General features: G+C 67.3%; 1 protein-coding gene across 2 annotated transcripts in view; it reads left to right on the forward strand.

Moving 5' to 3' along the window:
• Window positions 1-7,605, forward strand: part of GAK (cyclin G associated kinase) — a 39,815-nt gene extending 32,210 nt beyond the window's left edge. The window contains exons 20-28 of one of the 2 annotated variants that reach the window (XM_037126953.2): window positions 258-404; window positions 560-1,003; window positions 1,309-1,482; window positions 1,823-1,933; window positions 2,542-2,658; window positions 5,386-5,610; window positions 5,961-6,109; window positions 6,876-7,052; window positions 7,137-7,605. In XM_037126953.2, coding sequence (XP_036982848.2) covers window positions 258-404; window positions 560-1,003; window positions 1,309-1,482; window positions 1,823-1,933; window positions 2,542-2,658; window positions 5,386-5,610; window positions 5,961-6,109; window positions 6,876-7,052; window positions 7,137-7,238 — 1,646 coding nt within the window. In that variant the 3' untranslated portion in view covers window positions 7,239-7,605. The remainder of the gene's footprint in view (window positions 1-257; window positions 405-559; window positions 1,004-1,308; window positions 1,483-1,822; window positions 1,934-2,541; window positions 2,659-5,385; window positions 5,611-5,960; window positions 6,110-6,875; window positions 7,053-7,136) is intronic. The other variant, XM_053672265.1, reaches the window with a different exon arrangement.
• Window positions 7,606-14,112: the final 6,507 nt, after the last annotated feature.

Here is a 14,112-nt window from a genome sequence, read left to right on the forward strand (position 1 = left end):
CGGCCGGCGAGACCCACGACACTGCATGCAGCCACAGCAGTTTTCCTCCCAGTCCTGGTTCTGTGTTTTTTACACGTTCTCACGTGAAGACAGCTTAGCACTCCTGAAAAGTGAACGTGTGTGTGCCTGTGTGTGCATACGTGTGCCTGAGCCCACGCTGGGGTCCGTTCACACACCGGGCCCCGGTGGTCTGGACCTGGCTGCTGCAGTGGGGGCGGCACCCGGGGCTGGGGGCTGATGCCTTCCTCTCCCGGCAGGGAAGCCAGAGCTCCCCCGGCAGCCGGGCTCCACCGCCCAGTATGATGCCGAGACGGGGTCTCCAGACCCGGAGCCCCCAGAGTCCGAGTCGCCGCAGAGCAGCGGCGCTGACAGCAGCCACTTCCTGCGCACGCTGGACTGGCAGGGTAGGCCCACGGGCGCGCCCGGGGCCCTCGCCGTGGCCGAGTCTCTGCAGGGGCCTGCCCGTCGCTCAGCCCACTCCCAGACCTTCGCTCCCGGGCCCCTGTCCTGTCCTGTCCCCGGTGACTTCAGCCCCGTCAGCGAGCCGCTGTCTTTCCAGAGGAGAAGCACGTGGAGACGGGCCCAGAGTGCGGCTTCGCCCAGGAGACGCCACCCGCCCCGGCCGAGGGTGTGGGGGAGAGCGAGCCATCGGACGAGGACACAGCGACACTCTCCGCCGAGAGCAGGGACACGGCCGAGGAGGACAGGCCAGACTCGGAGGCGAGGCCACAAGGGCAGGACTGGGCCCTCGAGGCGGACACACCAGCCGCACCCCAGGAACCCGGGCAGCCGGAGGACGGCGTGGACTTGCTGGGCCTGCACTCTGAGCCAGCACCTCCCACCCAGGCTGCTGGGGTCCCCCCCAGCAATGCCGACCTGCTCAGCTGCCTCCTTGGGACCCCTGAGGCCACCCCTGAGAGTCACTCAGGTGACCTCCTCGGAGGGGAGACCACCCTGCTCTTCACAGGCTCAGCCCAGCACACAAGTGAGCCCACTACAGCTGGTAGGTGTGGCCCGAGGAACAGGTTTCAGTGGCGCAGCCTCTGGCCCCGCGGGCTAGGTGGGTGGTGTGGTTAGCGGCACAGGACCACAGCAGGCGGCGGCCACACTGCAGCCCGGTTCCACTGCCTGTCCTGAGCTCACACCCCACACCCGCCCCCCCTTTTGCCTTGAGCTGCCGTCTCCCAGACAGTCCGAGGCCAGGGTGTTGGTCTGTGGATGGGGCTGTCTCGCAGCCAGGGTGCCTGGTGCTCGGGGTCCAGGGTCTGCACAGCCTCAACGCCACCTGCTCCTGGGGTGTCTCTGCAGCCGACCCGTTTGACCCTCTCCTGCTGACCGCCGATCCAGACGCCCAGCCCTGCTCCCAGCCCAACCTCTTTGGCGGATTTCGTAATGCAGACGCTCTGGCCACCCCGTCCTCGTCCTTCCCCTCCACCCACAGCGCCCCGCCCCCCACCTGCAGCACCAACTTCCTGCAGCTGGGTAAGTTGGGCCAAGAGGTGAGCAGCAGGGCCACTGTGGGCCCCAGGCCGCCGCCTTGTGCTCTGTTTGGGGGTGGGTGGGAGGCTGTTGCAGGGGCACTGTGTGCAGCTGCGAGTGAGCGAGTGGGCCACCTGCGGGGGAGAGTGGGGGCGGCCCTGCCTGTCTCTCCTGTGCTCCTTGGGCAGCTGGGGGGCTGTGCGGAAGGAGGGCCTGGTCAGTGTTGGCTGCACCCGTCTCTCAGCACAGCCTCCACGCCCCGGCCTCTCAGGGCCCCCCAGAGGTGAGGGGACGGTTGGGGTCCACCTTTGCAGGGAGCACACTCATGTGTGATCTCTTCCAGGGGACGTGCCAGCAGAGTCCAGCAGGATGACAGCCTCAGCCAGCCACCCAGACCTGCTGGGAGGATGGGCCGCCTGGGCCGACGCGCCAGCCCCCACCCCCGCCACAGAAGGTGCGACCCTGCCTGCCAGCAGGTCTGGGTGGCTGGGCCCGCCCCCAGGGGGAGGTGCCTGGGTGCAGCCCGGCGCCCCCCACGCTGCCCCGCCCTCCTCTCCTGGGAGATACCCACCACCGAAGTGTCTCTGGGGCCTGCCTTGGGGACGTCTGTCCTTTCCGTGCATCCATCAGTGGCTCTGTCCTGTCGGGAAACATCGCCTGCAAGCTGACAGTCATGCAGCACGGGCCCCGGACCTCCTGTCCCCATCACATCCCCGGTGTCTTTCGGGAGCCATTCTGTGTTCTTTGCACGAGAAGCGCGGCCTCGTCCGTCACCCGGCAGAGCCCTTTGTAGGAGGAGCTGTCTTTGTGACACTAACACTCCTCTGGCGTGTCCGTGTCTGAAGCACAGAGGGTCCCCAGACTCTGTCGAAGGCACATTCTCCCTTCCAGGAGGTGCTGGGACCACGTGCGCTGGGGTGGGGGGCAGCGCTGGGTGGGGCTGTGTCCTGGTCTGGCGCTCCACGTCACGGCACCGAGCGAGGCCTCCTGCAGTGTCAGGCTGGAGAGCGGTTGGGTCTCTCTTCACTCGCTCTCAGTTTGATGTCCTCTGTCCTTCCACAGGCCCCTTCTTCTGTCCTGGAGGCCAGCCGGCCCCACCTGGTCCCCCGGCCAGCCAGACCAAGTCTCAGAGCCTGGACCCGTTCGCAGACCTGGGCGACCTCAGCTCCAGCCTCCAAGGTAGCGTGTGGGGGCTGGGGCACACACCTCGCCAGGCCTGCTTGCAGGTGGGCTCCACCCCTCTGTCCTGGGGCTGCTCCCTCTGCCCGACTCAGCTGCCTGGATGAACCCTCACCTCCATCAGCTGGTTCCAGGGCACAGTGACGCTGGGAGCAGCCTGGCTACTCCCAGGGGCACCTGGCCCTCAGGAGCCACGCGGTGCTGTGGGTGCTGTGGGTGCTTGGGGGCTGGGCAGCCTCCAAGGGGACCCAGCGTCCCACCTGCCCCTGTGGGGCTGCCCCGGAAATGTGCGGGGCAGGTTGTCCGTGCCCAGGAGAGTCTCTCGTCCTTCGTAGTTGGGTGGCGTTGGAACTGCAGGCTGTAGGCAGCCCGTCTGCCTGGCATTCGGGGCGATGCGGCCCCGGCCCTCCGGCCATGCACCTCCTATGGGAGTGGGCGCTGCTCCCCAGGCTGGTGCTGGTGCTCGAGAGCCTTCCGTTCGAAGCCTGAGAGCCGGGACACCCCTCAGCACCAGGGGCTCCCTGCTGCTCCTGACCGGCCTCTGCCTCCCTGCCTCCCGCTCGAGAGGCTTGTGTGGTGGCCGGGCCTTGTCGGGCGGTGGCCGCCCACTCGATGTGTGTCCCCGGCCCTCGTTGCTGCTGTCTTGCCGAGTCCCCAGAGGGCTCCTCCTCCGGTCCACGTTCCTGACGGCTCCCTGGAGTTGGGGTTGCAGAGTCTCTCGGGGGCGCTCCCGGAAGTCCAGGCCTGTCCGCGGCCCCTCACCTCCGCTGTGGCTGCTCCCCTGGAGCATGGGGTGGGGCTGCCCAGAGCCCCCCAGGTACTGCCTGGCCTGTGGGCTCCAGGGCCCATTGGGGGAGGGCTTGTCAGGGTCTGAGCCTCGTTCCCAGTGTGGAGCCCTGAGCTCGGCTCTGCAGCCCCAGACCCTCCGGCCGTCCCAGAGGTGGTCTGGACAGAGCTGGCGGAGCCGAAGGGAGAAGCAGACAGACTCAGGCTCTGTGTTCTGGAGGCCTCCGTGTCCCTTGTCACTGAGGGTGGGGCAGCTGCCTGGACAGAGACCAGGCGAGAGGAGGGCTGGAGACCCTGTCCTGTCACACCAGCTGCCGAGGGACATGTGTCCCCGTGCCCCTGGGGAGCCTCCACCAGGAGAGGCTGTGTCCTGGGTGGGACACAGACCACATGGAATCAAGCCAGATTGCAGTAGCAGCAAGGTCACGGGAAAATCTCCGAACGCTTGGAAACGGTACTTGTGAGTGACACACAGGCCATCTCGGAACATTGGGGAGGGGACACACTGAGCCAAGTGCAGGCGGAAACCCTAGACCTGGGAGCGCAGTGGGCGTGGCTCACTGGTGCGAGGAGGGAGCGTGTGCGTTGGACACCGCTTTGGAAGAGACATCTGGAGACCCCGGGAAGGAAGGCAGAAGAAATTCAAAGTTGATTAAATAAAAAGCTGGTTCTTCGAAAAGGTTGATAAAATCAACAAAGCTTTACTAAGGGAAACTCTAAAAGCAAAGCTGACTCAGGTCTCGAGGTGAACACAGGTGTCACCCGGGTGATGAAGCAGCACAGGCTGGAGAACGTGGCTGGGGACAGTCTCCCCCTGTCCAGCCACCACTCAGGCGTGTGCAGCAGGTGGCTCAAATCCTCTGTAACTGAAGAAAGTGAATCTGCCCCTAAAACTTTCTCAAACGGAAGCTGCAGTCCCAGGTGGCTTCGTTGGAGACTTTTGGCAAACTTCTAAAGAAGTCGCACCAGTTCCGGGTAACCTCTTCCAGGCAGTGGGGGGAGGCAGGGCCATTCGCCGGTGATTCCACTAAGCAGGAATTGCGCCGGTGCCGTCCCAGAAGCAGTCGGTGGAATGCACCGTGCCAGCCAGACCCGGCGCCAGTGCAGAGAAGGCATTCGACAGAGTTCGGTGCCTGCCAATGACAGAGACGCTGGACCAGTGCCGAGGGGACACTTCAGTGGCTTGACAACAGGCATCTGCAAAACCTCACCTGAGGCAGGTGCAGGCCAGCGCACCCTGCCCCCCTGCCTCCCTGTGGCCCGGCCTGCACAGGCGGGAAGGGCGGTAGGAGCCGGACACGCAGGAAGGAGGAGGTAGAGCCGCCTGCCCTGCCGGACCTGCTTGTCTTCTGGGCGGATCCCCCGGGTCATCTCCGGGAACTGTCCAGGCATACACAGTGGGTCCCACTGCCAGGAGTCAGATTCACGAGTTATGGACGGACCTTGGCTGTGGCTGTCAGCTGGCAGTGCACACCGGAACCTGGACTAAAACAGCGCCATCCACAGTCACTGAGTGGGAAGGAACTCTTCCGTGTGACCTGCGCGGAGCCTGGGCGGTGAACGCGCACAGGCAGACCCGACAGAGGAAGCGGGCAGCAGGGCAGTTTGAGGGTGGGCCCAGCGCAGGGGCGTGGCCCGGCCTCCCCAGGCCCGTGGGTCTCACACCATTCCCGCCGGGGTCTAGTGCAGACGTCTACACAGACAGGCTCCTGGGGACACGTCCGCCGACTGACCGGTGCCCGTCTGCTGCATGTGGGCTGAGCCAGGCTCCAGGCGCTGGTCACCCGTGACCGCCTCCATTTTCCCCCAGCCCCTCAGTCTCCACCGCTGCCCAACCCGGGGGCCGCGTCGACGCCACCCCTCCTGGCACCGGGCCACTCGGGTTACCGTGCGCAGGCGCTGCCTGGCCTGTGCGCCCTGAGACCCCGTCTGTCTCCCCAGGCTCTCCTGGCGGGTTCGCTCCTGGCGGCTTCGGTCCCAGAACAGCCCCCCTTCCCAAGGGCGGCAGCTCCTGGCAGGGAAGCCGGCCCCCGGCCCAGGGTGCCCCGTGGGCCTCCCAGACCAAGCCGCCCCCCAAAACCTGTGCGCAGCCGAGGACTAACTATGCCGCGAACTTCAGCGTGATCGGCGGCCGAGAGGAGCGGGGTGTTCGCGCCCCCAGCTTTGGTGAGTCGTCCCCCCACCCCCACGTATGGTCTCCTGGCAAAGCAGCTCCGTGAGGCCTCGAGCCTCCCTGGAGGGGCCGAGTCTGTGTGGGCGGACGGGGCTCAGACAGGTGTCTGTGGGTGTTGCGCGTCCCTGGGCCGGATGGTCCGGAGAGTCTGGCATGGTGGTGTCCTGGGGCGGCTGATGGGCAGCCCTGTGGTCAGACAAATTGTGCCCACAGAGCCCCGCCAGGGGTTTCCCACTGCTTGGCTGCTCTCAGTCCCGAAGGGCTACCGAGCTGGACACACAGCATCTTGCAGAGGAGGTCGGCATGGGGCCCAGGCGCCTCAGCAGGCCCCGTCCTTCCCCAGGTCAAAAGCCGCGAGTGTCCGAGAATGATTTTGAAGACCTGCTGTCCAATCAAGGCTTCTCCTCCAAGTCCGACAAGAAGGGGCCAAGGACCATGGCCCAGATGAGGCGGCAGGACCAGGCGAGGGGCACTGACCCCCTCAGGCTGAAGGTGCGCTGCGGCCCAGGGGCGGGGCGGGGCACCCGGGGTCCCGGGCTCGCTGCAGGTCCCCCGGGGCCGTGGCTGTACCTCGCCTTTCCTCTGAGCCGCACAGACACCCTGGCTCTGGACTCACACTGGGAAAGGCTTGTGCGACGCGTCCTGGGAGCCTTGCTCACCTCCCCGCGCGTTTCTGTGGCGGGTGCAGGCCGTCCCGCCCCCGCAGTGTCCCCACAGAGCCCGTCACCTGCAGGCTGCAGAGGGGAGGCTTTTGCCTCCTCCTTTTGTTTTTAAGCGTCTCAGTCCCTGGAGTCCTGACCACACACAACCCTGGCCAGAGGTCACCCTTGAAGCCGGGGGTGGCGGGACGTCTGCCGCGCCCAGCATGCTGGCCTCTGCCCTCCGGGGCTGGCTGTGAGCCCCGATCACCAAGTGCTCAGGGTCTTCCCTGCAAGGTCGTCTGCGCGCCACAGCGTCCCCCAGGGGCCTGGCCTGTTTGTTGCCTGGGGACAGGCGGGGCGAGGCCATGCGGGTAGGTCCTTCATCACTTCCCGCTGACCAGGGTCACCAGGTTCTGCGTGTGTCTGTCTGGGTGGCGACTGGCCAGGCCCGGGGAGCGGTGTGGACCGTGCCTGGGTGGGGTCATCACAGAGCACGTGGGCCCGGTGTCTCAGCCCGAGCCTTGCCCCACGGGGTGGGCAGCATGCGGAGCCTCTAGCCAAGCAGTGGGCGGGGGCTGCGGCCAGGACGCCTGCCCTGCAGCCCCTGCCCCCCACAGCTGCTGGACTGGACGGAGGGCAAGGAGAGGAACATCCGCGCCCTGCTGTCCACTCTGCACACCGTGCTGTGGGACGGGGAGAGCCGCTGGACGCCCGTGGGCATGGCCGACCTGGTGACGCCTGAGCAGGTGAAGAAGCAGTACCGCCGGGCCGTGCTGGTGGTCCACCCGGACAAGGTGAGTGCCGGGCCGGGCCCCCCGGGAGGCGGGCATCTTGGGGGCCGGGGAACCGGCTTGAGGCCGCCTCTCACTCGCCCGCAGGCCGCGGGGCAGCCCCACGAACAGCAGGCCCGGCTGGTCTTCATGGAGCTGAGCGACGCCTGGGCCGAGTTCGAGAGCCAGGGTGCTCGGCCCCTGTTCTGAGCTGTCGCAGCCACAAGTGGGACCAGAAGTCATCGTCGGGCCGACCTCCCCCCGGCCGAGGCGGTTTGGGCTGACACAGCTGCGCCCGGGGGCCCGCCTGCCGCCCACACGAAGGCTCAGCACCCGCACCGCAGCGGGAAGAGAGCATTCCGGAGCCTCTTGGTTTCCTGTTTTCTTTGTCCCAAAGGAAAGTGTTGATTCGTGCTCCTCCCAGTCGTCACGGTTTGTGATTTGTTCTGCTCAGTGGCCGCCCCCTCATGGGCTGGGCACACTGCTGCTCTGTCCCCCCGACCCCCCCGTGAGCCCCGGTGACCCTGGGTGTGATCAGCCCGGGCCACCTGTACATAAGTAAACTATTTTCTGACGACGCTCGTCTCTGCCTATCCTGCTGTCACCCGGGTGCGGGCTTTGACCCCGCGCACGAACCGGGCTGCTGGTCACTCTGTCCTGAGCCAGGGTGCCTGGGGCTGGTGGGCCCCCTGCAGCTGGATGGCCCCCTGTCCACTCAGTCCCCCTTCAGAGTGGGGCAGGGTGTTCAAGGAGTTTAGAACAAACAACGGCTTTCTCTGTGGGAAGTGCTGTCGGAGGCATGTCCACACCAGGTGTACAGGCTTGGACGTGGCCACAGACTTGGGGGACAGTGCGCCTCCGGACCCGTGGGTCTGTCCACGGGGCCCAAGGCTCATCTGACTCCCCACCACCTGGCACTGTGCCTCTCAGGTTGGAGACGCCGCCCGTCCAGGAGCCCTGGGGCGCAGCCTCGCTCTCTGCCACTGGGCGTGGCAGGTGTGGCCCCGCTCCTGCCCCCAGGTCAGCAGGCCTCTGACAGCCGTCCTCCCGGTGCCTCGGGGGGCGTGGGGTGGGGAGGTTCCGGGACACGTCAGGGGAGACCCACGGCCTCGGGATACGGGCGTCTGCAGAGCGCGGTGCTGGTGCGCTCGAAGCTCCCAGCTGGGGCACATCGTGGGGGGCAGCTGTACAAACGCCCCCCGACCGGCCTCTTGCTGAGGTGACCCGCCCCCTGGTGGACGTGGCTGGGCGGCCACTGAGGGAGGGAAAAGCACGCGCAGCCTGTCTTCCCCGGGCCCGGCGGCGCGGAGCCAGCGACACAGCCCCTGCGTCAGCAGCTCCCCCCCCCCCCCCTCGTTCTCCGGAACAAGGACCCTGCTTGTTATGCTATTTTTAGCTTCCAGTTCTTTTAAAAAATAATGAGCCACCTAAGTAGGCACAGAGATTTCACACAGGGGGCTGGGGCCCAGCCCACCCTCAGGTCTCCGTGTGGCTGAGGCTGCCTGGGTGCCGGTCCGGAGCGCCCCCCGGGACCCCTGCAGGGCTGTTCCCAGGGCCAGGCTTGTCCACTCCAGAGGACAGACAGGCCCTGGACAGCAGCCCTGGCCGGCCGCCCCTCAGAGGCTCCAGGCCTGGACACGGGGCTGTGGGGATGAGGGTCCCGGCGCAGAACATGCCTCCGTGCCGCCCGCCTGGGAGTGACTGCACCACCCCATACGCTCGTCCCCCTTGCTGCCTCAGCCCTCCCTCCTGGCTCCCAGATATCCGGGGGTCCGGGCCAGGGTGTCGGGTTCCGTGTCCTGAGAAAGCGCCCGCCAGTCAGTGAACGTGCGCCCCGACACGTTCTCTCTCCCGCTGCGGCCTCGCAGCTCCGGGAGTGCCCCTTCTCTCCGTGCAGCGAGCATCCTGGGATGCCCCACGGCCCTGCACGGGGCCCTCCCCCCCTCTGGCACAAAAACAGCCTTGCGTCCTGCCAGGTTCCAGCAGAGGCCCTTGTGGGAGACAAACGCTCCCTGCTCAGCAGAGACAGGCTGGGCACCCCCAAATGGGCCCAGGACTGTCGGGACCCCAATTCAGAGCTCCTCTGAGGGGCAGGGACCACCCAGCCTTGCACCACCCTTGGCGTCCCATCCACCCCGGCTGCTCCTGAGGCCTCTGAAGCTTCTGCACGCTCTCTGCCTGGGGGGCCCCAGGCCGGACCCCACAGATTTGTGCAGAAGTGACCGGGAGTCCTTGCTCTGAGCTGGGTCCCACAGTCCCATCGGCCTCTCCCCGTCCAGGTCAGGGCTGACCCTCAGAGCAGTTGGCACGGATCCCGTGCTCAGGGACAGCGCCCAGCTGAGCCCCTGCAGGAGCCCCGGTGACCTCGGCTGGCCCCGCTCCCTCCAGAGGCCCCTAGGGCCTCATCCCATCCTGCAGGCCCTGGGCTGGCCCTTGGGGCCTTGAGTCTTGCTCTGTGACAATCTTGAAGATGCCCCCAATCCCCAGCCTGGGACCTTAGGGTTGGACCTTTACCAAGAGCCACCCTGCAGTTCAGTCACCTCAGTGACAGCAGCTGGCTGAGCCTCCGTGCCATGATGAATCCTGTCCCCACAAAGGCGGTTGCCTTCGGCATTGTAGTTTGGCCACCAGGAGGGCACAGGTGTGGCACTTGCTTGTCTGCGGTTTGCTGCCACCCCCAGAGTTCCATACCCCTCGCCCCGTGGTCCCCACACCAGGCCCGGAGCCTCTCCTGGGCGGTGGGTGTGGCCTAGACACAGCATCTCCCAAGGAGAGCCCCCCCGCAGGCCTGGGGAGGGGAGGCCCGGAGCAGAGGGTGCCCCCATTCTGCCCCGGCCAAGCATGGGGGCAGGACCCACAGGGCAGGTGCACCACAAGCCCCCCGAGGCCACCAGAGGCGTCACCGAGCTGTGTGGACACCCCGGGCACCTCTGCCAGCTGGGTCTCTCTCGTTCCTTCCTGCGCTGGCGCCGGTGCTGGAGCCAGGGTTTGCCCAGGGCAGACAGTGGTGCCCCAAGCGGGAGGGAAGCTGTCTCACGGTCCAGGCCGTGGGCACCCGCAGCCAGAGAGGGGTGCCAGGCGGTTTCCACAGCTTCCCCACAGGGCCCGTGGATGGGCACTTGGCTCTGCCTCACAGCCATCTGGGCGAACACTGGGGTTTGTGGCTGGGTGGGGGGGGGGCTGCTGGCCCTGTGGCTGCAGTGGACCACGGTGCAGGTCTGTGGGGACAGGGCGGCCTGGGGTGGTGTGAGGGGCTCTGCACCCCTAAAACAGAGCCCTGGCACCTGGTGTTCCTCCCCACAGTGTGCACCCTGCCCAGCCTGGCTGCTGAGCACTCGCTGCTGCAAAAGGACCCCCTGTCGCAGCTGGTACCACCTGTCGGAGGGAGCAGGAGGCCCACCCAGCACATACCTGCTGGGTGCCTGTCAGGACAGGCATGGGGCGCCCAGCCCCGCCTGGGCCACACGGTGCGGGAGCTGCAGTGGGCCCTCCTCTGGCCCAAGCACAGCCCAGCCCTGCTCCCGAGGGTGCGCGCCCACCAGACAAGCCCCGGGCCGTCTGTTCTGCCTCTGCGGCCCCCCTGCCCTGTCCACCCTGCCCCACCTGTCCATTCACAGCCCTGCTCCAACCAGAGCAGCAATGAGGGCTGCGGAAGCCCTGGGGCCCCTCCCGGGAGCACATGCAGGTGGGGACGCGGAAGCAGAGAGGGGGCAGGAAGGGAAGGGGAAGGGCTTTCAGGGGCAGGAGGAGAGGGGCCCCTCAGGCAGTGGGTCAAGCCCTGTGTTCTGACAGCGGTGAGTGCGGGGTGGGCCGAGCACTTAGCCCAAGTAGACTGAGGTGGGGGGACACACACGGGTGGGCTCCAGACACTGGGGGGGTGCCTAGTGGGGGTCCTGCTTCCCATGGGGGCACCTGACATGGGATTGCATCCGCTGGCCCCTGGGGCTGGGGAAGGGCCTCGGCCCCCAGGACAGGTGGGAGGGCAGGAGGGCTGGACGCCTGAGGCCCGGGGAAGGCGGAGAGTAGGCTCCAGACCTGGCCGGCCCCGGGCCGGCTGCAGGCGAGGGTGCCAGGCCATCCCAGTGGCCGGGGCCAGGCGCTGCCTGTCCGTGCAGGATCCGGCTCGAGGCAGACAGACCCCTTTGTCGTCTCCCATACGGGACCCCCCGGGGTGCGCAGCAGCTCCCGCCCCATGTGGTCCACCCCAGGCCCCCACCCAGGAGGCCGCCAGCCTCAGTCAGTCCCCGCCCAGTCCCTCTGGGGTGGCACCTGCTCCCCGAGCTGCAGGCACCTCCTCTGTCTGTTCCCTGCACCGTTGCTCCCGTCACCACGTGACTCCCGAGGCCACCTCCCGCTCCAGGCTGTCAGTAATGGGGGTGGGGGGGCCGAGGAGGCAGGAGCACCCGGTCGGCAGCTCCCCCTGTGGGGTCACGTGACAGAGGGCGTGACCGCCCACCCAGAGAGACAGGGGCCCAGAACCCCAGGTCGGCGTGGGCATGGGCCACCACCAAACGCCAGCCGACACGGCCAGGTGTCTTCCAAGCCTCAGAGACGTCCCAGGGCATTTGCTCAGCCTGGACACCCCTCTCTTTTCAGGGTCCACCCTGCTGGTGGCTGTGGAGGGGACCCTGATGTGAAAGACGCGGACACCGGAGGCCAGCCTGCCGGCCTCCCAGTCTACAGTGAGGGCAGGGCCCACTGGCGGCCGGGCTCCGCTCGTCCCCTGCCCCACACTCCCCATCCACCCTGAGCCTCCTGCCTGTGGCCGACACCCCCAGGCAGCAGCTTCAGGAAGCTGGGTTCCAGTTCCAGGTCCGCGCTCACCCTCTTCCCCTCCGGGCCTGGAGGAGCTGCTGCAGGCGGCAGCCAAGGGGGACACAGGGAACACGGTGGGGGGGGGCACAGGCCCCCAGGGAGCCCCACAGCTGCCCTGCACTGTGTCCTGTGACAGTGGGGGAGGGGGTCTGGCCAGGCTCCTGTCTCAGCATCCCAGGACGGAAGGACGCCCCAGGCCAGGGCAGCGTCCCAGCTGCTCATGCCACTTCTCGCTGCCGCTGCTCTTTGAGCGGAGTGCCGTCCAGCAGCAGTGGGGCAACGCAGCGGGGCCTGTGACGGGGACGGGGTCACTCAGCTTCTTAAGTTACTGCGTTTCCATCTGAAGTTTCTGTGTGAGCCCCGGTGCACCAGGAACCCTTCTCAGGCCCTCCCTCGGGGCCTGCAGCTCCCTGCCCGCCCCCAGGCCGAGGTGACACACCACCCCCTCCAGGGCAGTACCCTGGGGCACAGGAGGCCAGGGGACCGAGGGACAGCTGGCCCCAGGCAGGCTCCTGGAGGGACCTCTGGGGAGGCAGGGTTGGGACTGGAGCAGGCTGCCAGCTCTGCCATCTGCAGTGACCACAGGGGACCACGCAGGCAGCACCGGGCCTCCTGTGGCACAGATCCGCGTGTGGCGGGGTGTCCTGGCCACTGTGGGGGCAGTGATCTGAACAGAGAGCAGGGCTGAGCTGGCCCCCTGCTGGGACACCCTCCTGTCATCCAGCTTCCGGCCATTTCCCTCCCCTCCCGTCACCATCCACGTCCTCTAGGCCCAGTACTATCCTGGACAGAGGCCACTTCCCGGAGCCCTGGGTGCCACCTGCCAGATCTTCGGGCCGCTGACCCGCCACCCTGCTCAGCCTTTCTCGGCTGCTGGGCACTATGCCCACTGAGCCGCCACGGGTCCCCTGACTGACCGCCGGACTGCTGGCTGCTCGCCTGGGCCCGGCACTCGCTGGGTCTGGGCCCTACGGGGGCGGCAGACGGCTGCTGGGCCCCCGGCGCCTCAGGTCCTGCCTCCACTCCTGCCCCCTGGCTGCGGGGCCTTTCTCCTTCCCACCCCCAGCACCAGTCCCTCTGACCAAACTGTCCCCATCCTGGTCTATTCCTCTTGGGAGGGTCTGAGTCCTAGTGGGCCACCCACCCCTCCCTCAGGGCAAATGTGAGCTGAGGGCCGGCTGTGCAGGGTGAGGGTTACATGGGTGACGACAGACAGGACAGAGGCAGAGCGGCGTGGATGGACAGTGAGCCAGTGACCCCGCCAAGGGAGGGGGGAGAAAGAGACCCAGAGAAGCAGAGACAGACAGGGAAGGGCTGTCCTGTGTGCCCAAGCTCACACCTGTCACTGGAGCCCCAGGCTCAGGGCGAGTGTGGACTCTGTGAGTGTTGGGCCCCAACCCCCTTCTGTCCCGATGGGTCTGCACCTCCCTGGGTCTGTGTGGGCCACAGCTGCCCGACCGGGCCCCGCTGAGGGCGGCCGTGTGCCTCCCTGAAGGTGGCTGTGAGGGCACCCACACTGTGCAGGTCGGGTTGCTGGCAGGGTGTCAGCTGTGGGTCATCCCCCAAGGCTCGTGGGCAAGGAGCCCCAAAGGGCCAAGCTGAGCAGACCCTGAGCTGGGAGCCCCCAAACACCTGGAAACTGGTGACCGCCCACAGAGCGCCTGTCCGCAGACCTGCCCCAGGCCTGGGGCTTTGACCCACCCCCCCACGAAGAAATGAAACGAATGTGCTCCTCACAACCTCAGGGAGTTGGCCGGGGCCCCCCGCTGGCCTGTCCCCAGGCCCACCCTTCTGGGCAGCAGGGCCACACACACCCCCGCCCCGAACCTCCTGGCCCAGACCCAGGCAACAGGCCTGTGAGCAGGAATGGACGGTGTGAGGCTCCCAGGGCCCAGGACCCTGCAGCTGGGCGTCCTGGACCCACACTGGCAAAAGTGGGGGCTAAGTGGGAAGTGCCCCTGCACCCCTCCTGCCCACCAGCCCACCTTGGCCACGTGGGGCCTGGCGGTGTCGGTGAGGAGTGGGAGCTGGAACAAGGTGCCCAGCAGACAGGAAACAGGCCTTATGGCCGCGTCCTCCTGAGCTTGCTGAGCGTCCAGGGTCCGCAGAAGGAAGGGTGACCCCGGGGTGAGGTCAGGGGCAGGGGTCTCCAGGATCCACCGCTTCCACCCCAGCCCAGGGACTCCTGATGACTCAGCCAGCGGGGATGGTGACATGTTGAGGAAGTGGCCACCAGGGGAGCCCTGGGCGGTGCTGGCAGGCAGGGCCC

Source organism: Artibeus jamaicensis, unplaced genomic scaffold, assembly GCF_021234435.1.
Source record: "Artibeus jamaicensis isolate MK-2021 breed Jamaican fruit bat unplaced genomic scaffold, CSHL_Jam_final contig_76, whole genome shotgun sequence".
In the NCBI taxonomy this organism is placed as follows: Eukaryota; Metazoa; Chordata; class Mammalia; order Chiroptera; family Phyllostomidae; genus Artibeus; species Artibeus jamaicensis.